The sequence below is a fragment of the Sturnus vulgaris genome, chromosome 2 (genome assembly GCF_052056855.1).
Source record: "Sturnus vulgaris isolate bStuVul1 chromosome 2, bStuVul1.hap1, whole genome shotgun sequence".
Classification (NCBI taxonomy): domain Eukaryota; kingdom Metazoa; phylum Chordata; class Aves; order Passeriformes; family Sturnidae; genus Sturnus; species Sturnus vulgaris.
The window spans coordinates 4237817-4262847 of record NC_142244.1 but is presented as its reverse complement, the minus strand read 5'-3'; the positions used below and the strand labels follow the sequence as shown (position 1 = coordinate 4262847).

General features: G+C 39.0%; 3 protein-coding genes across 23 annotated transcripts in view; 2 read left to right on the top strand and 1 right to left on the bottom strand.

The window, feature by feature from the left end:
* Positions 1-1400: 1400 nt before the first annotated feature.
* On the bottom strand, positions 1401-20021 carry USP16 (ubiquitin specific peptidase 16). Of its 17 annotated transcripts, none has more exons than XR_015799641.1 (18): positions 19870-20004; positions 17917-18015; positions 16080-16264; positions 15353-15456; positions 13092-13195; positions 11177-11355; positions 10130-10222; positions 9347-9477; positions 8914-9001; positions 8296-8374; positions 7357-7448; positions 6572-6628; positions 5618-5785; positions 4395-5064; positions 4032-4126; positions 3173-3240; positions 2339-2492; positions 1401-1704 (listed from the first exon to the last, which is right to left on the bottom strand). XR_015799641.1 is itself a non-coding variant. In XM_088157051.1 (18 exons), the coding sequence occupies exons 2-18, from the start codon at positions 17975-17977 to the stop codon at positions 1580-1582; spliced, it is 2472 nt and encodes an 823-aa protein (XP_088013177.1). In that variant the 5' UTR covers positions 17978-18015; positions 19936-20021; the 3' UTR covers positions 1401-1579. The 17 variants fall into 17 exon arrangements, 15 of the variants coding, with proteins under 15 accessions (XP_088013177.1, XP_088013193.1, XP_014737569.1 ...); XR_015799640.1 differs by having other exon boundaries at positions 3213-3240; XM_088157051.1 differs by lacking the exon at positions 3173-3240 and adding an exon at positions 2748-2834 and having other exon boundaries at positions 19936-20021.
* RWDD2B (RWD domain containing 2B) lies at positions 19688-24440 on the top strand. Of its 5 annotated transcripts, none has more exons than XM_088157180.1 (5): positions 19688-19813; positions 20723-20941; positions 21055-21122; positions 22215-22580; positions 23293-24432. In XM_088157180.1, the coding sequence occupies exons 1-5, from the start codon at positions 19703-19705 to the stop codon at positions 23528-23530; spliced, it is 1002 nt and encodes a 333-aa protein (XP_088013306.1). In that variant the 5' UTR covers positions 19688-19702; the 3' UTR covers positions 23531-24432. The 5 variants fall into 5 exon arrangements, with proteins under 5 accessions (XP_088013306.1, XP_088013292.1, XP_088013301.1 ...); XM_088157166.1 differs by lacking the exon at positions 19688-19813 and adding an exon at positions 19969-20613 and having other exon boundaries at positions 23293-24440; XM_088157175.1 differs by lacking the exon at positions 19688-19813 and adding an exon at positions 20065-20197 and having other exon boundaries at positions 23293-24440.
* Positions 24441-24724: 284 nt separating this feature from the next.
* The window catches only part of LTN1 (listerin E3 ubiquitin protein ligase 1), a 30924-nt gene continuing 30617 nt past the window's right edge, over positions 24725-25031 (top strand). Inside the window, exon 1 of the mRNA XM_014882028.2 lies at positions 24725-24818. Coding sequence (XP_014737514.2) covers positions 24777-24818 — 42 coding nt within the window. The 5' untranslated portion in view covers positions 24725-24776. The remainder of the gene's footprint in view (positions 24819-25031) is intronic.

Here is a 25031-nt window from a genome sequence, read left to right as displayed (position 1 = left end):
CCTATGGAGAGGAGCAGAGAAAGTTGGGACTGTTCAGCTTGGAGAAGGTTATGTGGAGACCTCACAGCACCTTCCAGTATCTAAATGGGCTACAGGGAAGTTGGAAAGGGACTCTGCATCAGGGACCATAGTGACAAGACAAACGGGAATGCCTTCAAATTGAAATAGGGAAAATTTAGGATTGATATGCAGAAGAAATTCTCCCCTGTGAGGGTGGTGAGGCGCTGGCACAGGTTGCCCAGAGAAGCTGTGGCTGCCCCATTCCTGGAAGTGTTGAAGGCCAGGTTGGATGTGGCTTGGAACAAACTGGTCTAGTGGGAGGTGTCCCTGCCCATGGCAGGGGTTTGGAACTGGATGATTCTTTCCCACACAAACCAGTTTATGATTCTTTGATCCATTTTTTTAACCATCTCTCACCTCACGGTTTTAAGTCCCCATGCTCTCAAAAGGGCAACCTGACAGCAGTGAACTGCATCACATTCTAATGACCTTAAAAATAAATGCAGAGCAGCACTAGCCAGCATGATGCAGAGTGCTGGAATCTTTCAACTGAAGGCCCCTGTTATGATTAATTTTGGGAAGTCAACAGCTTATGTGTCTCCAAGTAGCTTGAAAGGAGAACTGCACTTGAAATCCAAGCCACTTCAATAATTAATCCTTTTACTACTCCTGCCAGCGCTACTCTATCTCACAACCAGAAGGGAGTGGAAGGCTAAATCAAGTCTGGAACTATCTTATGCCTAAATAAGGCTGCCATACAACAGCTCTACTAATGCTGGCTTTAAAGTCAGTTGTTGGTGAGGCTGAAAAATAAACTCAGCAAGTTTTCAGAAGGATTGGCATACTGCTATAGTCAGCTGCATGAGGGCCACTGCTGATGGCTCTAAGGGTAACAAGAATAAGACGCCCATTTTCTTAGTAAGGCTGTGAAAAATGCACTGAATGTAAGCAGCTGCTGCTCTAGCATGGCAGAGCCAAGATTTTACTCACATGAAAGCCAACATGAAGCTTGTAGAGAACTTCAAAGTTACAAGTCAGTGCAGGACTATTGGTCTTATGCCTGCTGTGCAGAAAGACTACATGGGACTGCCTGTAGTGAGAGTGAGCCAAGTGCTCAGCCTTGCCAAAGCACCAGTAAAAGAATTCCTGGAGTGCTTGCAAACTTGAGGGCTCCTCTGTTGGACATAAACCAAAAGTGGAAAGAGAGCTGAAGCTGCAATTGTCTAGGCTCTTAAGATGTGTAGGAAGAAACAGCTTCTTATGCTTGGAACCCAGGTCTAAAAAACACATTATAGCCAAGATTAACTACAGTTCAAAAGTAGAGCTGGTTGCTTTAAAGAGAAAAAGCTGCTTACCAAGATTTATATCAACACCAAAATTACTCAACAAAAACACAAAACTAATTTTGAAAAAAAGTTTATTGAAAAGTAGTGGAAACACTGGAAAAAGTATAAGTTAACCACTTGTCTGTGTCTAAAACGCATAAAAGTGAATTCCTGCTATACAGTAGCTCCAACATGTTAACATGATTTGCAAGTCTGCTTTCTCTCAGACCTCTGAAGAAGGCTCTTCTGATGTGTTAGAGCAGCCTCTCATAGAACAGAAGATAGGCTTGGGAGCTCAGCACTTTGGACACAGAGACAGGTTGTACGTGGGTATCACTGATGTGGAACCACTGGCCTTTGACTGGCTCAGTTTCTGAAGCTGTAAAAGGAAAAATTTAGGAGTAAAAGTTATTACAAAGAATTGAAACAATCAGTTCTATTACTGTTCTTGAGTAAGAAACATAAGAGTACAATCACAGAATCACTGAGTTGGAAAAGAACCTCCAAGATCGATTCCAACCTGTGTCTCTCTGATCACTGCCTTGTCAACTGGACCAGAGCACTGAGTGCTACATCCGGTTGTTCCCTGAACTCCTCCAGGGACGGGGACGTCACCACATCCTTGGGCAGCCCCTTCCAATGCATAACCACCATTTTGTCTTCATTTCTTTCTAATGTCCGAGCTGAACCTCCCCTGGCTCAGCTTGAGGCCATTTCCTCTCATCCTTTCACTGGCTGCCTGGGAGCAGAGCTGGACCCCCACCTCCCTATACCGTCCTTTCAGGCAGTTCTGGAGAGTGGTAGGATCTCCCCTGAGCCTCGTTTTCTCCAGGCTGAGCCCTCCCAGCTCCCTCAGCTGCTCCTTACAGGACTTCTCCAGCTTCACTGCCCTTCTCAGAGAGCTTATCAGCCGTGGCAGGAGGTTGGAACTACATGCTCTTTAAGGCCCCTTCCAATCCAAACCATTTTGCGATTCTATAAGAATAATTTGTAAAATATTTCCAATGATTTACCTTGAGATTGTCCTCGAAGGACAAGATCAGAGAAGTGGTTGTTCATAGCTCTCATTTTAACATAGGCAGTGTAGTGCCCAGACCTCATTGTTCCGCTGTGTTCAACAACTCCATAGAGAGAGTACAAGACCTTTGTATTCCCTTCAGCCACATTCTAGAAAACCACAAGTTTAGCTATGTCAGCCAAGTGCTGGGTTTTGAAGAATGTAAACTCTTTGATTTTTTGCTGATGAAATGGAAGCTAATCATTCGACATGCATGCAAGCACTACAGTTACAAGCAGTGAAATACAAGTTATCACACAAAGTAATAGGCTTAACAAGCGTTCTACAAAGATTTTGCTAAGCTGCTTTGTTGTGAAAGCATGTTAGAACATGGGAAAGGAGAATCTGATTGTTTTCCCACTTACTTTACATTTAGCTGTACAGAAAGGAGCCAAGTCTATCACTTCTGGGAACTTGATATGCCTGTTAACCTTCTGCAGATTAAATCCAGCCTTAAACAACCAAAGTAAAGGGAAAACCCCATAATGTTAAAATGGAGCATAATAAAACCATGTTTAATTACTAAATGTTTCAGGTTAAAGTATATACAATACAGATTAGTTTTACATTACACAAAACTGGGAAAAAGCAAATTTCAATTTTTTTTCTGAAGTCCAGTATTCCAGCATTATTTCCTTGCCCCCATATGCTGCACTGGAGCACAAGTTAAGATGGCTCTTCAGCTCACTCATCCATTAATGTAATGGTAGCAGAAGTGGAAAAAGAATCAGCTGTAATGCACTTCAGTAACTATGAGGACAACTCTAGCTTCTCAGATACTGTAACATGCCTGAGGATCTGATCTTAGAGCATCCAAACTGTGCTCCCACCTTAATGAAATAATCGTCCAGTATCAAACTGGAAAAACAAAAGGAAATTATGACAAATGTTATTTTCTTCATCTTATAGTCTCTTGGAACAGGCTACACATTTCCATTTTCTATATGAAATTGGCTTTCATCTAATTAAAATTGCCTCCCTTATTTTTCAAGTATATTGACCAAAACACCAAACAAGTTTAACTCTAGAAGAGGCAGTACTCTCTCTTTCCTTTCCTCCTTCTCTCTTGAAAAGCTGAAGCCCAGAGTTAAATTTTTTCTACAACTTGGGAATAAAGAGGTAAGTGACTTCGGTGTCTGTAAATAAAACTTAAGTTACTTTGCTTTCCTTCCATCCTTCCTTCTCCCCCACATGGCTCAGAATCCTCTCTTTTCCACTTCTGCCAACTTTTTACTTATTTGTTACTAGTAAGAGATCCTATTTATCTATACCAACTGAAATATATGAGCCTATGAACAGCTGTAATAGTAGGAAACCATTAATACTAAGATTCTGCTTAATACAGTAAATTGTAAGAATAATGAAGGAGTATGTTGTGAATACACTCACAAAACAGTGTTTTTCAGTTAATTAAGGGAAGTTAATTAAGTTTATTCTTTAAGGAAAACACACCTCAATGCCTCAAAGACCACAAAACACAATGCTGCACACACTAATGCCTTCCAAACTTTGGGGAAAAGACCAAGTGAATTTTATAGAAAATAAAAGTAATGCTAACATGTTTTCAAGTTAAGCTAGTACTATATGCATATGTACACATATATACATATTAATCTGAGGCTTTATGCATGTATTAGCCTGCTACTTACGTGCTGAAACCTCTTTAAGTGAAGGGTTAAAATTGGAGGAGCTAGAGAGATGAGCATCTGCTTTTTGGCATTAGTGTAAACGTACTTCTTTTCACCTGCAGAAAAGAAAGATCACCGAAGATTAAAACAAGTGGTTTAGATCAAAACAAATGTTACAGCATGAAATTTATTTTCACTGTTTAAACTGTTACAATGTCATCTACTACAAGAACTGAGAAGCTGAACATTCTCCTTTAATATGATGAATGAAAGTAGATGAAGTTACACAAATACCACTTTAGGGATAATTCCCCCACCCTTTACCCACTCAAGAAGCAGATCAGGGATGTATTTAAAGTTTTCTTTTAAAAAAGTCTGTCATACTTTTTATGTTGTTCTTTGGTCCACAATGCCTTTGTGTACACACATCACACAGTAGTTTATTGGTCTCGGTAAGTGTTTCATTACGGGTAAATTGATACAAACAATGATGGATTGAATCTTCCTCAGGGTTCAGCTCTTCCCTGTTTGCCAGAGTACAAAATGCCGTTTCGGGGTCATCCGTAGATACTTCACACGTCTTGTTAGGAACGGGCTGAAGGCCATCCAAGGTACTCGTGTCAGATTCACTGGCACCCAAGTGGAGTTTTGAAAAGTCCGTAGCAAGCTCTTCCTCATCTTCATTGTCATCATCCTCCTCTTTCAAAGACAGGTTGTCAAGGCCATTGACAAACTTCATAGGACAATCTAAGCCTTCCACAGAGAGAGCTGTGACAGACTCGTTTTCTTCACACTCTTGTTCTGGCTTTCCTGCATTTTCATGCCTGCTCTCAATTTCTGAACTATTTCCCTGTATACTCAAGTCTTTCTGAGTTAAGCAGTGATCTTTGCAATCATGTGATGATTCCTCTTCTTGCTTCTTATCAAGAGTTTCAGAGCTCATTTCAGTCTCCGATTCTTGGTTGCACTCAACATCTCTTTCTGGCTGTTCAGGTGCGCAGAGATCTGTCAAGTGAAGCACCTTTCCTTGAAGTTTTTGCTGCCGGCGTTGGTTCTGCACATTTGAATACATAATAAATAAAGAGTACAAAAACGAAAGTAAGTAGAAATTATATTTAGCATTTCTTACCCCTGCATGTTTGTTGCATGCCATAGATACACATAGCAGGAGGGGGAAGAATAATCTATGATTTAATGATCAGAGGTGGTCAGTTCCACTAATACTGAATTTATCATCACTCAGACATAGTTCCCAATGCTCCTTGTTACAGTATCATCAAAATGCAGCTAATGATGCCCTTGCTGTCTTCCTGATCTTTCTTGTTTTGTGAATGTTCTTACAATCAATGACTGGAAAACAATCTCATACAAATTAAGGCTATTTCAGGCAACAAATTCTACTGGCTATTATTATATTATTCCTACACAGAAATGCTCAACAGAACATCTTAACAGCAAAGACATGGGTATAATTGGTCTTTTCAGTTGTACATTTGAAGGAGAAGAAATTCTAAGCTGTTTCCTCCTTCATGTAAACTAAGGAAACAAAAAATAATTTCTTTTAACAAAAATAGCAAGCACGAAGTGAAATACCTATCCAAACCAACCTTGGCTTGTTTTTTGGTCTGTTTCTTCATTTTTTTCTGAAGGTGTTTACTCATACCAGGGGGCTCATATTTCTGCTTAAGGTAATGGTCATTGATTTTATCATCTTCATCTTCAGATTCCTTTTCTTTGTTTTTTTTAATGCTTTCTCTCTTTGTATTTTTCACTTTCTACAAAAGCCAAAAAAAAAAAAATAGAGAACAACCACAGAAATAGAAATGTTATCTGAGTTTTCAGCTCAAATGTAACATTTTAATGATGTAACATACAACTAACTCACACCCTGGTGTTAACGGCAGGAGTGTCTCACTCCAGAGAGTCCATATGAAACAGAATGAAACAGTATGAAAGGTAAGGCTATTGAAGGCCAAATTCTAAACTTGTAAAGGGGCAACATCCCCTTTGCCTCTGACAGATCTCATTAAATGCATTGAAGAGTAATGTTTAACACAAGCAGAGACATTTTCTGTTCAACTGCCTGCCACAGAATTTGCTTCTGCTAAAATGTAACTTGTTTGTGGCAGAAGGGCCAGGGCATTCCATTCCAATATTTATGAGGAGGCCGTGCTACACAAAAAATCTGAAATATTACATATACAGATTATCAATACAAAACACAGAGCAAATCAAGTACTTTGAGTGTCTGGAGGTTGGTCAAATAAGTATTCACGTATTATCCTATCAACATTTCTTAATTTTATTCCACAATCTGAATATTAGGAGAAATGTTCTTGGACTCAGTGGAGGGAAATGGATAAAAAAGTGAAAACAAACCCCCAAAGAACTCAAACAACGCATGTGATTTTCCAGAGACAATTTATGAGCCACAATTTTGACTTGCTAAAGAGACTTATAGAAAGAAGCTTATATGCTCTTCCTAATGACTATATAAGTGTTTTCATATAAACAAACAAACAAAGAAAAATGCTGAAAAGCACCTATGTACTGTTTCTTACCTGAACATCTAGTACGGGAAGTGACAAATCAAGGAAAGACTCATGGACCAAGGATACCTTTAAATGAATAATCAAGAGTCCAATTTTATTTTGTTTGGCAGTAGCTGGCTTGCTGTCAATAGGTGTATTCATATGTTTGCATTCAAGGCCTGCTTTTACTTGTGCACGCAACTGTAAAGCACAGCTCATTTACCTCCACAAATAGTTTCCAATGACCAAAAATCCAGCAGACACATTACCACAGAAATGAACAGGACACACTTTTATGAATTTCAGTTATCTAGTGAGACTGCACCTTAGGGCTAAGAGACTCATAGCTGTAATTTATCATGATATTCAACTAGCCCATTTGCTAATACACTCGATTACTTAATTCTCAGGATATATTATCCCAGTAGTGCCTTCTTAACTGGTCTTCCTGTTAATCCCATGGTCTTTTCCTTGTGAGAAAGGGGAAAATGTAGTCTCCTGAATGAAAATGGAAAGGACCCCATAACAATTAATTTTATCTATGATCTGTACCACTGGAAGGTGGTCACTGGGAATCTAGGGGGGAATTCTGGCAGAGGCAGCTGTTGCTGACCTCTTTTTCTGGAAGGCTTTTGAAAGGAACTGAAATATTAACTTTAAAAACACAAGGGAAGAAAGATTCCAGCCAAATCACGCTCCTTTTTGAAAAGCATGCAACTAGTCAAGTCTTATTTCTACAGACAGTCACTTTGGGATTCTCCTGCAGATTACAGGACATAACATTCTGGGTTAGTCAGAGCAGGCAGTTTACTTACAGTTCTGCATTCCTCACACATAATCGTGCTGGTTAATTCTCCACCAAAGATTCGATCTACGAAACTTTGTATTCCCTTTTTCTTTTCATATTCTGAGAATCCAAAAAGTATATAATGAAGTTTAAAAAATTACATACAGTATACCAGCAACAAATTTCATTATGGCACACTGAATTAAAAAGAATAATATAACATGCAAGGTGTATGATGGAACATGTTGGCCTATTCTGGTGTCCTCATGATAGCAAGTACAGCAAGATTTTTAAATTAAGAATCTTTTGTGTATCAAAAGAATGGGGGTGAAAACACATTCCCTGAACACAGCTTGGTTAAACCATACCTCTACCACTTTCTCTGATCAAAAGCATTTCCCTATTTTCTCAGAAATACTGCATCTCAGTAAGAATTCCTGTTTTCCCTCAAGACTGAAACAACTATCTGAACTTAAAAAATAAGCACCAACTTTTGTCTGACAAACAAAACCATTTTCCTCAAGTTGTAATTTCAGAGTAACACGGTCTGAATTTAAATTAGCAGCTCATCTCCAAAGTCATGTTGAAAAGTTTAAAAATTCTGTTCATTGTTTGGATTTTTTTTTATACTACTGTTCAGTAACAATGGACTATTAGCGGCTGCATAAATTACATTCAAATGCTAGTATTTGAATTTCTTACATGTTTGAATGATTAATCACTGCCCAAACATATTTTAATGTATGATGTCTACAGAATCAACTCTCTCTTATCCTGTTAAAAAGGAAATGTCACAAAGTTCAGCAATTTAAATATAGTCTAAAACTATTGGGCCTCTAATTGTAGATACACACATACTCATATACAAGTAAACATGTATCTTTTAGTTGATAACTATTAATGTTACTTTATGTATTTCAACAAAAGAGATTTTACAAGTTACTAATGGTGTGATAATTTATTTTACCTTTAATTTTCTTTTTAAGTTCTTCTTCATTTTGTTTGTTAGAGTCACTCAGCGCCTTTAGTATTCCAACACTTATTTGCTGAAATTTTTAAAACAAATATACTCTGTAAAATTTCCTAAACTAATTCAGTTAGCTATTTCATTTTATGTTATGTTTCAGATGGAGGAAAAAGTATGATCTTTACCAATTAAGAGAATCAATACAAACAACACAAATATCTGTAGAACCACATAATAATTCCTGTAGATATCACACAAAAAAAGAAATCGACTGAGAAGTTACAACCATAATGTTCCAATTAGTATGTAAGAAAATCAGTCCAAGGATGAAACATGTGGCCAAATTAAAATTGGCAAAAAACCCCAATGGAATTTCTACAAGTGTGTTTCAGAAATGAAGACATAAGGACATTCTTTAGGGTGACTACACATATTCCAAACCCACTTTTTCTGCGGGTTCTCTTTGCTAATATGCTTCAAGTGAGTGCTATGGACAGCATAACCGTGCTACAGGGGCTGACATATCTGAGAAAGCACATTCTTCCTCCCCTCAGCAGAAGAGTCTTGGTCTGGGGTATGAAGAAGAAAGGTATGCACAACTATGACTTCAGCACCCACCTGGATTTCTTCTGCTCTCATTCCGTCAAGTAAGTAACGAAGCAATTCATGACTGTCTTGCTGCTGATAACCTTTAAATCGTATTGCTCTGTTAAATGGAATTGTAAAGTATAACTGAACTCGGAGATAAGGCAAAAATGATTCACACCAAACACACACAGACAAAGTCTCCAAAATGTATGTATATAAAAGCAACAAGTGTCTACATATATTATTTTCTAAAAATATGACAGCAGATACTCATGTATGTCACCAAGTATCTTTCGTTTTACTGCTATTCATTTGTATTTTGCTCTTCTTTCAAAAATTGTTAAGTATTCTACAAATTTTATATGCTGTGTTTTGAGTTAGAGATAAAAAGAGAAAAACTGACAGTCTTAAAACAACAAACTTTTTCATACTCAATATAACGTGCAATTGTACAGATACTCACTTTTTACAAACCTGAGCAAAAAGTTCCTTAGGAGTCACTACCCCTTTTTTTGTCTCTTGCATTTCTGTCACAAACTGATGCATGGCTAGTGTTAAAGGACCTGGCTGATCTAGTTTTATTAGCTGAGGTTCCTGTTTGAAAGAAAAGCAACAGAGCTGTTTTGCTTTAGTTCAGTGGCAGATTCTTTGCAGTAAGTTTTTCCTTTTCAGTTCCTGAAAACATTATTGTCAAATATAATACACCAAATTTCAAAATGGCTATAAGATAACCTGACAAAAGCAGTGTGTGGTTTATCATGAAACGATAGTAAAACTCAGTTATTTATTACTTAGTTCAAAGTCTGGATTTTTCATCTTTACTAGGAAAAAACCTCAATTTCTTTAAAAAGGTTATGCATTTTCTTTGCTGTCCAAATCTCTAACTGTAATAACAGGTGTGTTATTTAAGTTAGTGCTACAGACATCCTCTAATTTCCTATTTTGCATTTAGACAAGTAGCACTATAGCAAGAATGACACATTTTTATCCTTTAAATAACATCATCATAAAGCAAGCACTCCTTCTACCACAGAGTATTCAATCACTACTCTTAGACTCTGAACAAAATACCTCCACTGACTTCAGAAGCAGATTTACAGAAATCAGTGGTGAAGCTCCTGCTGATTTTACATCTTAATGTTGTTAGTATTTAGCTGGAACAGCTTTAAAATTGATAGATAAGTATTGCTTGTTTACTTAACAGACTGGAAGGTGAGGACAAACACTAGAGATCAAAGCACATTACCATGCATAGTTCGGGTGACTCAATTTTAATTGTGGTGCCAGGCATTTTAGCTTCTTTAAGCAGCTCCCTCAGGACTGGAGTTTGTGATAAATTCTGTAGAACATAAAAGACAGAGAGATTGGAAAATGGGGACAACACGAAGGGCAGCTGAACTCCACTAGTCATGGAATTTGTAGCAACCAGTTTAGCAGCAATTTATTTTCCCCCCCCATCTGTGTTTAAGACTTAAAGGTCCCATATAGCTAATGGGACTTTCAATGCCCTCTATAAAGATTACTTCATATTGCAGAAACCCTAAATATATATTTCTTCTACCGACTGTCTTTTGACAAGTGTTTTTACTAGTGTCTGCTTCTAAAAAATCAAAGGATAAAATGCAGTGTATGTATTTGCTTGGTTTAAGAAGTGTTTAAAAGTAAATCAAAAGAAGTTTACTAAAATCTGCAAGAACAGTGGGAATTTTGAGTAAAGCTTCAGTATGAAGAGCCAAAGAGCACAAGATCACATCAGTTTCAATACACATGAAAGAACAAGTTTATTCTAAGCTTCTTAGCTGAACAAATAACACAAGATGGCAATGCCTGCAACATGCTCATCCTGTTTTTTAATTCAATATTTAGTTTTGATTTCCTGTCTGCTGAGACAGACATTTTTATTACAATAAACACCCATGGTCTTTTGAATACTAATCTCTTATGGTCTAAGAGGTCGCAAGGATGATGTGTCAGACTATTTCACCTTTTTAAAAAATACCTAGAAGTTGGCATGCTTATTTAATGTCAGTGAAAAATGCTGACCCTCAAGGACAAGGCACTTTATTGTACTTCCCCTTAGAGCAAGTCTCAACCTGCAGCTCCATTTCTTCGTATTTCTCTGGGCCAACACACTATTTTTAGAAAGAAGCCATCATTCCTGGCACATTAAAAAAATCACATTCTAATTGTGTCACTGTAAAATGCTGGGGGAAGGGTTCTTGTGGGCTGTTTTTCATTTTGTTTGGGGCTTTTTTTCCTATTCAAAGCAACAAAACAACAGCAAGTCCTGTACCTGCATCACTGCATTAAAGAAACATGTATTCCCCAAGTTACTAAGTCCTTTCACAGTGATTTCTCCATTAGCAGTTGAGTGAGAACTTTCTTCTTTTAGTGAATCTTCTTTTTCTTGTTCATTTTTGCTGTCTTTTTCTACTTTTTTATTTTCAACTTTTTTGTTCTCTTGTTTTTCTACTGAAATAAAACATATCACATATTAACATAGTTATAGGGTATAGGCTAGGAAATATTATTACAGCCACCAGCAATCTATGGTGTTTAGAGCTTATACATATGATGATTGATTCTTTAATTTTTAAATATAAAACAACTGGTTTAGGTTCTTAGATTGTCTAGGTAACAGAAGTTAAAAAATAAACAAAACAAAAACATCAAATCACAAACCCCCTGAAATGCCATTTCAAATCAGCAAGCAAATTAAACATCTCTTGGCCCACAAGCCATTGATGTCAACATCCTCTGAAATTCTTCAAGTGTTATCTCAAATTTTTTTCCTGTCAATATCCTGTCAAAATGTGAGGGCTTTCTACATCATCCAACAGGCTCTCACTGTCAAAGCATTCTCATAATCATTTCATGTACCTGAACAGATGATACTGAAAGGTTTATACTCTACAAGACTAGTTAAAAATATTTCTCCCCCAAATTATTTTGGTGTATTGCTGAAAATTTAAATGGCCTGTTTAATAAAGCTGTAAGGGAGTTCCAGGAAGCTTTCAAAATAACAACCACACTGTTTCTGCCAGTCTGGCAGTCAGCTATTGATTAGGTTTCTGGTAAATAGGGCTGAGAGCTAATATTAACTTTAAAATCAAGTAACACAAGTTCAGAGAAAGCAAGGAAAACAGACGGTACAATCTTAGGACAAGAAACAGACGAATGGACAACACACACAACACATGAAACAAGCAACAACTGCACCCAGGTATTCATTGGTTTTCCAGTTCAAACCCAAGAAGAAAATTTTGGCAACTGATATGAAGTTCAACTGTGTGTCTGGGAAAGACTGACCACTCAAAAAACTCTGCTCCCTGTGGGAAAACCTCAGCTGCTTTCTGAAAAAATTGAATTCAGAGACATCCACATGGCACTGCTGGATGTTTGTGTTCCATTTCCCACAGGGCCTGTGATTTCACTCAAGTGTTGGAAATTGTGACAGTCATTTTTATAGCATTTATTTTCATATGCAAATTCTTCCAATTTTTCTAGTGGAAAACACCTCCTACAAAACCAGTTTTGCCATCATGGAAAACAGGGTTTTTTTGCTGGGTTTGTTTTCTTTTAAACAATTGTATTTTTCAGACAGACTGCAGGCTGAACACAATATTTTAGCGTTCTAAAAGCACTGCAGCTGCCTATACTAAATGTACAGACACAGTGACAAAACCTCTGTATACTACTCCTTCCATTAGGGTATGTGCTGCATCAGCTGGAGACTTATCATTCCTGATACATTCACAAATACCCACAAAAAGACTTTAAAACATCAAATCAAATTATCCTTAATCAAGGACATTTTCTCTTTAGATCTCAAGACAGACTGAGCAACACTGATGAATAAAACAGCACCCGAAGTACCGAACGTCAAATGCCTATTTGCAGAAAAACTGAACGTTCCATTTTTTAAAAAGTCACAGTAAAACTGTCTTTTTTTCCTCCTATTCTTGTAGGTCTTGTCTGTAAAAGTTTAGGGGATGCTGAGAAAAATCCTGATCTAATTAGGTCTATGGGCTAGGATGTTAATTATGCTGTCAGAACTGTGATAAAGAATATTTTAAAAGGGGAGAAATTAGTTTTCCCCTTTACCATAAAGTGCTAAATCTAATTTACTGTTAATTCTGGATTTATAGTACTGTCTCCACCACTTAGGAGACATTCTGATTTACTGTATCTATACTATAATTACTTACCTGTATGTGATGAGTCAATACCAACTTGTTTTCTAACAAAATCCACAGTCTGGCCCAAAAGTGTTGAAGTTTTATATGGAACTTCATTATCACATAGGTAGCACCTGTCTCCGCCGCCCCCAAAAGAAAACAATTAATCCTATTTTTTTTCTATTATTTAAAAATCCTAAACTATTTACTTGTTTCAATACACAAAGTTATAAAAGAACAAGGTTTAGTGTAAGATTTTTAAGTCTTAGAGAAGAATTCAATCTACTCAGTACAAAAATAAAACACTTAAAAATTATCTTTAGTAAATTATTTTGGTGACTGGCAGTTGCAATTTACAAGTATGAATTAGACTTCTAAAAGATGTGTTTCCTGCTGCAAGAAAAAGAAAAGCTTGGAAAATTTTGCCAAAAATCAAGAAACAAAGATATCAGGCCCTACAGGAAATGAATTATGAATATTATGGCCTGGAAATATATTTTGAATATTCTAGCCAATCAAATACTTAATTGTATTTAAAAATCTGCTTTAGAGAAAATTGTGGGAGAAGCTGCATGAAGACTTGAGAAGGGTAAAACCCTGACAGAACACAAACAGCTGAAGGAGTTTTATATGTATCAGTTTTGTTGTTCCACCCAATCAATTGTTTGAAGAAGCAAAAGGTACTGACACTTCTGCATTTTGGAAAACACCAATTACAGTTCTTAGGCAGACTTCAGGATTACTGTAAGTCAGACTCAATTTTCTGATATTAAAAGCAGAAGAAGTCTGCAGCAAAGTATTTCCCCAAATCTCTAGCTTCCCTGGCATTAGCTATAGTAATCACATTTCCTCATATCTTATTAAGAAAGTTGGCTCAGATTTTGGATGTCTGATTGTTTATCTATTGTCTATCTGGTCAATCATAAAAATAGACATTCTCACTCCTGGAATAACACAGGACAGTTACTTCCATGGTGTGTTTCAACACCATAACCTTCTACCTGTCAACAAAATTGTAGTCAACCTTGAAAGAATCAAGGGATTGGAAAAGGTTTTGTTAGTGATGGCTGTTTGATTGACACTGAAAATGAGTACAACAGCACTTGTACACTCAAAAGAGCAGAACTTAGTGAATTCCAGAACTCTTTCTTCTCAAAAACATGTCTTTAAACTCTTTACAGGTATTATTTATATCCAATTTGAACCACATGTCCACACACACCATACAGAGATTTGGTCACACATTCATATCATTAATAAAAGCAAAAGCAGTTTTGATCAGAATTTTTGTACTAGGCCCACTGTGAAATACAGTTCTTGACTGTGGGTTTGATTTATAACTAATATATAGCCAATATATCAATCTTTCAATCATTTTTTGGGCAAGTTTGTACAACCATTAAATTCCAGAATGAAGCCAAAACATCTTACTTTGACAACTTCCTCTCAATTGCAAATATTTTGATTTAAAAACAGGGAAAATGGAGCACTTCAAACCCACAATTTTAAAACCAATCTAAATTCACAAAGAGTTCACTAGTTCATTAGTAATACTATTACTAATAATGTCCATTTCCATTCTAGAATTCATTAAAAGTAGTGATCATTACGCATAAGTGCTAAGTATGACCAAGTAAATAATGTTATATAAAACGAATATGATGACAGATACTAAGTTGCAAAACCATGTTACTAAGCAAAACTAAAACTCTTTATGTGCAAGTACAGTATTTCTATATAGCATAGTTTAGAAAATTAGGGTTCCCCCTTTTATATATATAAGTATAATTACTTTTGAGAGAAGCAAAAACTAGCAGGGACGTGGGTTTTGTATTGCTTGATCCAGTAGCATCTCATAATTCTAGCTGTGCTTCCTGTCTAGACGTGGTATTAAAAAATTGTATTTACCAAGGAGATAAAAGTTAGGTTGTCCCTAAGTGCACATCAGAAAGAACCTTCTCCCAAGGTCAAAACTTAAGATTTAGAGCTACAGATCAACATTTGTTTCCATGTGTCAGTATTCTGACCAAGTAAAAGCAGTAAAATATGAAGTCAACCACATCTACTAGTTGGTCAATGTAAACCTTAATTATGAAAATTTTCTAATCATAAATTTTACAAGAAAATAACACTTATTCTGTAAATCTCAGCAAAGACTGCTGGAAATTACATGTTTGGAAACACTTTAATATATGCCTAGAGAGAAATCTCACAATGCACAAAGAAAGGACAAATTATATTCCAGCCTCTGTTGCCCTCCAGCTGTGTCTTGTGTTGCCTGACAAACTCACCACACACTCCAGTTGTCCAAACTGAGAACCAGACAGTGGGGATCTGATCTTGGTGTTTTAAAATGCTTTAAAGCATGCTGGTCTGGAGAATTTCTGTCACAGCCCTACAATATTGATAACCACAAGTGTGTCAAAAAAATCCATTTGACTGTCAATGAAACAAAGTCAGAATAAAAACAAAGTATTACAATCAAAACTGTTCAATTATGTTCAACTAATTGGGATCAACAAATGGCTATCTATTTCAAAATACAAAATATTTCTGCCAATGGATAATTTACTGGGTGCAGAATAAATAAAGCTGCTATGGGACTGAACATTTAATGAATAAATTCCAGTCTGAACACCTGAAAGAACAAAACAGAACCAAAACCTCTTCAGCATGCAGAGTTCTAAATTTCATAAAGTAATGTGAGCATTAAGGTCTTGTAAAAAATCACAGATTAGGAACATTTTTATTTCCTCAGCAAAACGAGTCAAACTTTCCAGGAAAACCAGTCCTCAAGATGGTGTTTTAGCCTTAAGCCTGCTAAATACCTTTGGGCCATCTTCCAAGTACTTCATTTGACATTTTAAAATCACACTCTATAGTATATGAAGTCATCTAAGTAGCACTATCTTTAAAATAAAAAAGTGGGACTATAAGAGTTTAATTAGAAACTCTCTTGTTCCTCTGTATTATGAGACACCGAAAGGTATTAAGACAAATTAACAACAAAAGAGATACCCTATGGCCACATTTTAGGCATAACCATATCGAAGTGCCTTCATCAGTCTCCTCCTCCTCCTCAGCCTTCTCCTGTGTCTTACTGTCTGCCTTGCAGTCCTGACAAACATGCCACTCCACATTCTGCAGTGCCTTTCTCACATGCCCTTGGTCCAGTCCTTTACGGATATGCTTGCACACAGGTTCTACAAATTAAAAAGCACAAGAAAGGTGTAGGTAGCACAACAAATGCAAGCACTCAAGACGCAGGCAGCAATCCAGAACCTGGGATAGTCTTTGTAGAGCCAAAGAAACACTTACAATTTATCAGAGTATCAGAAAGAAACCTTTTGTTACCACCATTCACAATCTGGGTATGCTGTTGCTGCATCCTGAACTTCACTTTGAGGTGTTTTTATTGCTCAGATAGTGTGACAGCTCTGAATCCATCTTTGTTGAGGAAAGATTACAGCCTCAAGATTGCAAACTTCTATTGGCATAAGCTGAAATTGGTGCAAATTTTTGTACCTACAGTTCTGTTCCTGTCCAAGATTACAGGATTTTATCAAAGTAAAAATGCTAGCCAACAAGAGACAAACATAGACATTCAGCATCTTTAGCCTTTCTGAAAAACATAAGCTTCATCTATAACCTCAAAATTGTCATTTAAAAAACAAATAAAAAAATTTGAATATTGGCAACTCCTGTTACAGTAGAATTATTCAACATGATCAGTCTTAGTTTCATTTGTGTCTTTACAGGTCTTTGTCATTGTAAGATAACCTATTTATAGACAAAAACTGAGATGCCAGCAGCAGGTAGAACATATATGATCTCTTTGCAGAGAGAAATAGAAGAACGCTTACAGTAGACATTGACCCTGACTTCAGGAAACAAAAAAGCCCCCAGCACCCCCAAGTGCCAAACCAGACAAAAACAGCTAAAAAAGGCATGCATTAGAGACAGAAGCTAACACAAGAAGACCAGGACAATCAGGAAACCAAAGCAGAGTGGACTTAAACAGGAAATTTACACTTATTTCAGGAAATTTATACAAACCACCACACCATCCCACCAAGCCTCCTCAAACTCTACGTGCTCTCTCTCCCAACTAAATTAACCTGGTTCAACTCACTTCCCCAGCTGGGATCAACAACAACAAAAAAAAAAGATGAGAAAGACAAAATCTGTGACCTGGCAGACAAGGTGGTAGAAGAGAATGCAACACAACATCAGTAAAAACAAAAGCTACAATAACCAGGGTAAACAAGACGAAAAAAACATCAGCACAGGTGAGATCCAGTGGAGCTAGGAGAATAAAATTAAGTATGTGGGATTGGGAATTATTAGGAACAGAAGAACAGAAAGGTTTTAACCAAAATGCACTCTGAGAGCTGAAGTGTCCAGAGTCAGTACCAAATCAGCTGCTAGAAAAAAGCCAAATGGCTTCACAAAAAGTATTTTAGTCACAGCTTTTACTGCTAAAGCAAGAATCTTCTGCAACAAACTTTTCATTAGGAAAATGCAACTTAAGCTTGGCAGCTGACTCCACAAACCTTTATATTCTGAGTAATTTTACACAATCTGCATCAGTAAAGAACTGTGTGTTTGAGTTTACTGAAAAACCAGAAACTAATCTCAGTTTTCAAGACAGGATTATTATTTTCTAGCATACTTAAAAATGTCACGACAACAATATTTCTTGCTAGACTTGAGTTTCAATTAAAAATCCAGATTTTGTAAATGAGACTTCAAAGCCAGTGACTAGTGTGAAGGCCTTTTAATGTTAATCAGCTTTCAAGCCTTCTTTGAGGTTAAAAGAAACATTAGGTCCACAGACTTCTCCAAGGAAACATACTCAGTATATCCGGAGACTCATCAGACTGTGCAGTTTTGCCTTTGATGCGTTTCTTCCCCATCTTTGTTGTCTGTAATTGTTCTTAAAAGGAACAGTGACCTGTAAGATCAGAAAGCAGTTTTAGTTTTCCTTGTTCATTGCTACACAAGTTATTTCTATGGCCAAGCTGTCCCTTGAGGTGAATCAACTGGCTTTAATATTACATTTTAAAAACAAAATATTAATTATATTTTAACATAAAACATTTGTAACTGTTGTATAGACAAGATCACAGTGTGAATCACAAAACCCAAATGATTTAAAACGTTAAATCAAAAGCATTGCACAAAATAACAAGACTGGAAACTTCAGTATCAAAAATCCTATAAACCTTAAGGACTTTAACTAACACCACAGGGATTTTATGAAAAATAATTGGTTTTGTCCCAATTAAATCTTGAAGCATTTGCAACCTTTTCATTTTGATTACTGCAAATTCCCCATGTCTTTGATAAAGTCTGACACAACTAAAATACTTTTAACATATCTGAAAATATAGAGACAATGCGAATTCCGATTTTTCATTCTCTTTACTAGGGAAGATTTATCACCTTCCCCACATATCAAGCAAATAATTCAGACAAGTGTGTTACAATTATACCTGTGGACCCTTCTCGACAAGAGTGATCTACCACTAGACAGTCCTAAAGCAGGTGCTTGGCTTCAGACAGGTGGCTACTACATATGTGATAGAACACTTTTAGTTTCTAGTCTGTAGCCCCTGTATCTTACCTGACAAAAGACCGTTCAAAAATCTCAGGTAAACTTAAAACTCAAACGTATGTTGCACAATGAAAACAAGGAAGCTAAAAAGGTTCAAAATCAAGTCTCTGCAATCTTTGCAGGCTGGTTTAACCCTACTGTCCCACCCTTCATGTAAACACAACCAGCACTAAGTCTGTATCAATTCATCTTTCCAAATCCATTTCTTTACTTGTACTTGGCAGCACACCAGCCCGAGAGCACAAATGGCTGCACAGCCAAAAAAATTAACCCAAGAGAATCAGAGAGAAAAATTAAGCTGGGGAGAGCTTAGGCACGATACTCACAGATAACATGTTGTATAAAAATAAATAAAAAATAAAAATAAAAAGCGATTTACAAAGACGAGCATGCTTGCATGAGCATACTCATAGGGCAGCACCCAATTGGTGATGGCTGGTTGGCAGCCACTTCATCGAGAGCAGAATTACCAACTTTTGCAACTTAGCATTCAACTTGTTCAGAAAAGAAAAAAGCAACTGTTCATCCAACAACCTTCCTCTACAGCACATTTTTTCTGCAAAAAGCTACAACATGATCTCCTGCAAACAACTTTTAATTAATAAAATCCTTTCCAAATTGTCCTTGCTCCTGCCGGCAAGGCAGGACGGCATCAACACGTGGAGCTGTTAATTTAAGCCACGCTGCGCCTGGACAGACTTGTCCGACAGGCTCTGCACCAGCCTTTCCAGGGCACAGGCCTCACGAGGAAATGCACAGCCTAAACGACTGAAGAATTTTATATTTTTAAAAATAAGATAAAGCGGTCTGTAAACGACCAAACGCGCACCTGCGTTTGACTGACACCCTGGAAAAAATCCCTCAGAGCCCCTCTCGGGGAACCGCCGGCGTGTGGCGGGCAGGAGGCCTCACGCTGCCGCCAGCCCGCACTTTCCGACCCGCGGGGAGCAGGTGAGCCCCGGCCCGGGCCGCGGCTGGGCCGCCCCCGTGACCCGGCCCCGCCTGCTTCCGATTGGCCCGCGCCATGACTGACAGCTGCCGCAGCCAATCGATAGCCCCGCGTGTCCCGGCCAGAGCAGCGGCTGCAGCGCGCCGCCGGACCAAGTCGTGGACTAGGAGGAAAGTGGCCGCGGCGGTAGGAGCGCGGCGGTAGGAGCGCGGCGGCGGCCCCGGGGGGCTCTCGTCCCTCACCTGCCGGTGCGGCGGGGCGAGTAACTTGGTGGCGCATGACTCCACCAGACGGGACAGACCTCTCACCTCAATCATCAGTGGCACGGCGGCGGTCACCGGCTGCCATGCGCGCTTCCCGCGCGCTGCATTGTGGGGCCGTGACCGGGAGTGGGGCGGGGGACGTGTACGCGCATGCGCGTGCGCCACGCCGGCGCGCTTTCCCCTCCTCTCTGCTCTGAGGGCCGGTGCGGAAAGCGGTGTGGGGGACGCGGAGTGTTTGACCATCAGGGGCGGCTCCTCAGCGCTCAGCACACCTGAGCAGCGGCCCTATGGGGAAGACGCTGGTTAGGTGACACACCTGCGCGTCCTGTCCCGCCTTAGGACAGCCGAAATCGCGTGGGCTGTCAGTGTGTGTGCGTGACCCGGACTGCCCGGCACACCCGAGCCGGTTATGGTGGGCTTGTTCATAACTATTAATATACATTAAGTCTACAGCTTCCTCGTGAGGGGAAGTGGAGGGGCAGGCGACCAGTGACAGGACCCGAGGGCAGGAGGTGAAGCTGTGTCAGGGGAGTTTAAGTTTGGATATTAAGAAAAAAGGTTCTCCCACCAGAGGGTGTTGGGAGCTGGAACAGCCTCCCTGGAAAGTGGTCACTGCAGCGGCCTGACAGAGCTCAAGAAGCGTTTGGACAATGCTTTTCAGGCACAGGGCGTGACTCTTGTGATTGTCCTGTGCAGGGCCGGAAGTCAGACTGTATGATCCTTGTGAGTTCCTTCTAACTCAGCATATTCTTTAACATGATTTGCATAGGAGTAGTTAATGAACTTTGTCCCATATTCAAGCGTGTTTTCCCTGATTTTTTTCTTTGCTCAGGGAGCAACAGAAATGGCCAACCAAGAAGAAGCAGAGATACAAATTTCGGAGTTAGAGTTACTGTCTAGCATGTTTCCTTATGAGGAAGAGTTTGCTGTGACAGACCAACTGGCTCTAGCTGAACTGAAACACTATGTTGAAAATGAGTCTGCGGAGGTGCCATCTTCAAAAGTTCAGTTTATGCTGAATGTAAAGACAGAGGTGCCTAATGCCTCTATGGTATTGTATTTTATGTATTTTATGTATGGTACATGGTTTTTTTTTTAAGTATTGTATTACTTTTTGGGATTTTATGGCTTATGTGAAGTAAACATTTGCTTATTTGTTTTTAGGTAGAATTCTCAATGGCCTGTGCTTTACCATTTAAATATCCGACTGTTCTCCCAGAAATTACTGTGAGGTATGACTGCTAATAAAAACATTAGTAATTAGAGTGTGTTACACAAATACGGTTATGATCAGAGAAAGCAGTCCTTTTTTTTGATGGTTTACTGCTGAATTGCACGAGGTTGACAACACTGCTGAAGAAAAATCAAATATATAAGCTTATAAGTTCTCTGGTGTGCTCAGCAAATAAGTGGGAAAAGGGAAATAACATGAAGGAACCATCACCTGTACAGAAGGGTTACATGTAGATGCTGTTCATAGCATCTGATGTTCAAGAAGAAAGACGTGTCTGTTTTGATAAAGCTTAAGACTAATTAAAGGGGTGAAAAGATAGTCAAAGGTCTTATTCTTCCCTTGTCACATTGCTGTTTCTTCCAGCCTTCTGATTTTTTAACTTGTGTTTAGAGAAGTAGACTTGTATATTGCGGGAAATTGGTTCAGCCACTATACTTACTTTTCAAGTACCTTTTTCTTGATTTAATTTCACAGATTGGTAGTGATGTTTGTGACTTCAAGAGTTAGCACACCAATTAAAAATTAAGATGTTTTCATAGCTAATATGAGTTAAATGTCAATAGTAAGTGCGTATCATCTAACTGTGCTTGATTTTCTTGGCAGCTTGAAGCAAAACTTTTGGAAAGTTATGAAGCTGGGGAAGGGTCTGGAACACAAATCCTATGAGGAGCAGCTGGGGGAGCTGGGGTTGTTTAGCCTGGAGAAAAGGAGACTTGGGGGACCTTTTCACTCTACAGCTACCTGAAGGGAGGCTGTATCCAGGTGGAGATTGGCCTCTTTTCCCAGGGAACCAGTGACAGTATGAGAGGAAATGGCCTCTCTTGCAGGGGAGGTTCAGGTTGAACATTAGGAAGAATTGCTTCATGGAAAGGGTGGTCAATCATTGGAAGGAGCTGCCCAGGGAGGTGCTGGAATTGCTTCCCTGAAGGTGCTCAGTGCACTGGTTTGGTTGACAAGGTGATCGTTGGCCAGAGGTTGGGCTTGATGTTGATGTCTTTTCCAAACCTAAGGATTCTATTATTCTGTGTTTTCAAAAGCATGCTAAACTGTGAACACATGTATCTTCGTATGCATTTCTGTTTTTCTTTAGGTCATCATTATTAAGCCGCTCTCAGCAGATTCTCCTGAACTCTGATCTAAGAACATACTTGATGCAAAACTTCAGTGGCGAGCCCTGCATGCTGAGTGCGAGGGAATGGGTTAAAGACCATGCAGCTGCTTACATTGACAAAGATCTTTCATCCTCCTCAATGACAGCCTCAGATGCCACACAGTCAGAAGTCACCACGTTCACTCGATTGTGGATCTACAGTCATCACATTTACAACAAGCAAAAAAGAAAGAATATTATTGACTGGGCCAAGGAGCTTTCTCTGTCAGGGTTTTGCATGCCAGGGAAACCAGGTGTTGTTTGTGTAGAAGGTTTACAAAGTAGTTGTGAAGAGTTCTGGTCAAGGTTAGTTCTTCTTTGTACTTAAATGCCATTAGTCATTAGAATATTGAATTTTGTTGTGTTGTACATGTGGCCAGAAGGTGGGAAATCCAACTACCTGCCAAACTGTGAAGATTTGCAAAGTGTTTGTGTTCATAATAATGCATGTACAACTCTGAATATCCACTGCACTGTTGGTTGGAACAGTCAAAGCAACCAGTACTGCATGGTGCACATTTATTTCTGTTTTATTTTCCTCTGTGTTTCACTTTTATAGAGATGGACTGCAGTACCCCAGTTGTGTTAGATATGTGTTCTGTTATATCACTTCACATTTATGTTTAATTCTGCTCCCATCATTTATCTTTCTGGGTGGTGCACACTAAATAAGTGTTGTAATTTGATTGTATCAGCTAAGACTGTGTGAGAATTCTTGGCACAGGGAAGGCAGAAGTGGCCCTGAAATGGAAGCCACATCCTCATTAATTATTTTGTGAGGAATAGCATTAAAGTTTTTCAGTCCTGAAGAGATATAAAAAAAACCCCAGGCTTCTCCTTATGAGAGTGTTTGCATGTGAGTGGTATTCCTATCCACCAGCTCATGAACCAGTATCTCTGTCAATTTATATACACAAACAGAATTTATTGACTTTTGTGATGGCAGTTATTCCATAGTATTTCCTAAAACAGTCATTATTTATTTAGGTAGATTTAATATTTTCCCAATTGCTTTCAGGATAAGAAGATTAACATGGAAAAGAATTCTTATTCGGCACAGAGAAGATGTTTCTTTGGAAGGTGAAGGACATGCTGAGATCCAGAAGCAACGAAAGTTCCCCACTTTGGAAGAAAAATGTTTTGATGCACATGGTGCCAGGGGAAATCATATGGACTTGGGGCAACTATATCATTTTTTAGAAGAAAAAGGATGTGCTGACATATTTCAAATGTACTTTGGGGTTGAAGGGCATTGAAGGGGTTGAAGATCAGCACAGGCCCCAGCACCGACATTTCTAATTTAATCCCTGTAACAGATTCCCTAGCTTTTCTGCAACAGTTGGTCAGGGGATTAATAATTCGTGATTTATGTGGTGAATCCAGTTTTCAATGAAAACAAATATCCAGTGAAATCTTGAATAATGAAAATGACTATAGGAATGCTTTATGCACTTTCTGGTGTTAAGGAGATTTTGGGTACATACCTACTTAAAATGGAAGAAAATGTGTTTGATAACCTACTGGACAGTTACAGAACTATAGATGGATGAACAGATGGAATATGGTGAATGAATATACAAATAAGAAAAGACAAAAATGCAGTTTGGATATCTCAGGAGCGAGAACATGATGTTTACATTAATTGTTACTGTTTACATACACTTCATGAAAACTTTTTAAAAACAACTTTCTACTTTCTACCTGATAGTAAGCCATGAGATGAATATTTTATTTAAAAAAGAATAAAGGGAGGGAGCAAGTTTAAAGAGTCTTACTAATGCTACTAAGATGAACTAGGATGCCTCCTCTAAGGCATAAGAATTTTCTGTAGGTAAAAGTGTGTGTGCAGGTAATATAGATACCATAGTGGCTCCACTACATCTGTTATTTTGGTTTGTGTAAAACCAGCAGTGTACCAAGGATTGGGCTCCCTTATAGCATGCTCCAAAACTCTGAAATTATCCTCAGCCTTCTGCGTTCGCAGGTTTTCAGTCCTGTAATATGAAGTGCATTATGCTGCGTGTTTTTGAGTGGAATTTCAACAATGTTGTATCAATGAGTGCTAATTTTGTGGATACTGCATCTAAATCCCACGGTAGAAAAAGCAGACGTTAGTTTCTTTGGATTAAATATTTTTAATAAATATTGATGAAATGTTTCTGTACACATCCAGTAAAATCTCTGCGATTCAGCTCTCTGGTACGGACTTGGAACACCTTTTGTAGGGATACTTCACAGCGATGCCATCGACAAGCGTGGGTGAAACTTTCCCCAAATCCAAAGTCCTTGTAAGTGTACAAGAACGCCGTGACTCCGTAAAGGCCCCACGGGACGCGCGAAGTTTAAGATCGATGCATTTTATTTTTTTTTTCTTTAAAGGATGTTGTTGAGTTTAAGGCCACTCGCGGCAGATTCCCTCCCGCGCCGCGCGGCCCCGCCCCGGAAGTGTCGCGGTGCCCGCGGTGGCTGCGGCCGGGCCCCGGTCCCGGTGCCGCCGCCGCCATGGGGGGCAAGAACAAGCAGCGAACCAAGGGCAACCTGCGGGTGAGCGCGGGGCCGGGGAGGGCGGTGGGGCCTGGCCGGGCCTCGGGCACTGGCAGTTCCGGCGCTCCGGGGGCCGCGGGCCGGCAGAGCTCGGCTCCCACCGTGGGGCAGAGCGGTCTCCGGGCCCGGCTGGGTTAGCTGGGGCCGGGCCCGGGCCGCCTCTTGGCTGGGCCGCGCTTTAGGGCAGTGCGACTGCCGCTGCTGCGGTGTTTG

Bases quoted from the DNA above. Each gene is read 5' to 3' on its own strand.
- USP16 (XM_088157051.1), bottom strand. From the start codon at position 17,977: ATGGGGAAGAAACGCATCAAAGGCAAAACTGCACAGTCTGATGAGTCT. The intron at 5,786-6,571 runs GTAAGAAACAGT...TGGCTTTTGTAG, and splicing joins TTCCCGTACTAGATGTTCAG to AAAGTGAAAAATACAAAGAG. The intron at 5,065-5,617 runs GTTGGTTTGGAT...TCAAATGTGCAG, and splicing joins AGACCAAAAAACAAGCCAAG to AACCAACGCCGGCAGCAAAA.
- RWDD2B (XM_088157180.1), top strand. From the start codon at position 19,703: ATGACTGACAGCTGCCGCAGCCAATCGATAGCCCCGCGTGTCCCGGCC. The intron at 19,814-20,722 runs GTAGGAGCGCGG...TTCTTTGCTCAG, and splicing joins GGAGGAAAGTGGCCGCGGCG to GGAGCAACAGAAATGGCCAA. The intron at 22,581-23,292 runs GTTAGTTCTTCT...AATTGCTTTCAG, and splicing joins TGTGAAGAGTTCTGGTCAAG to GATAAGAAGATTAACATGGA.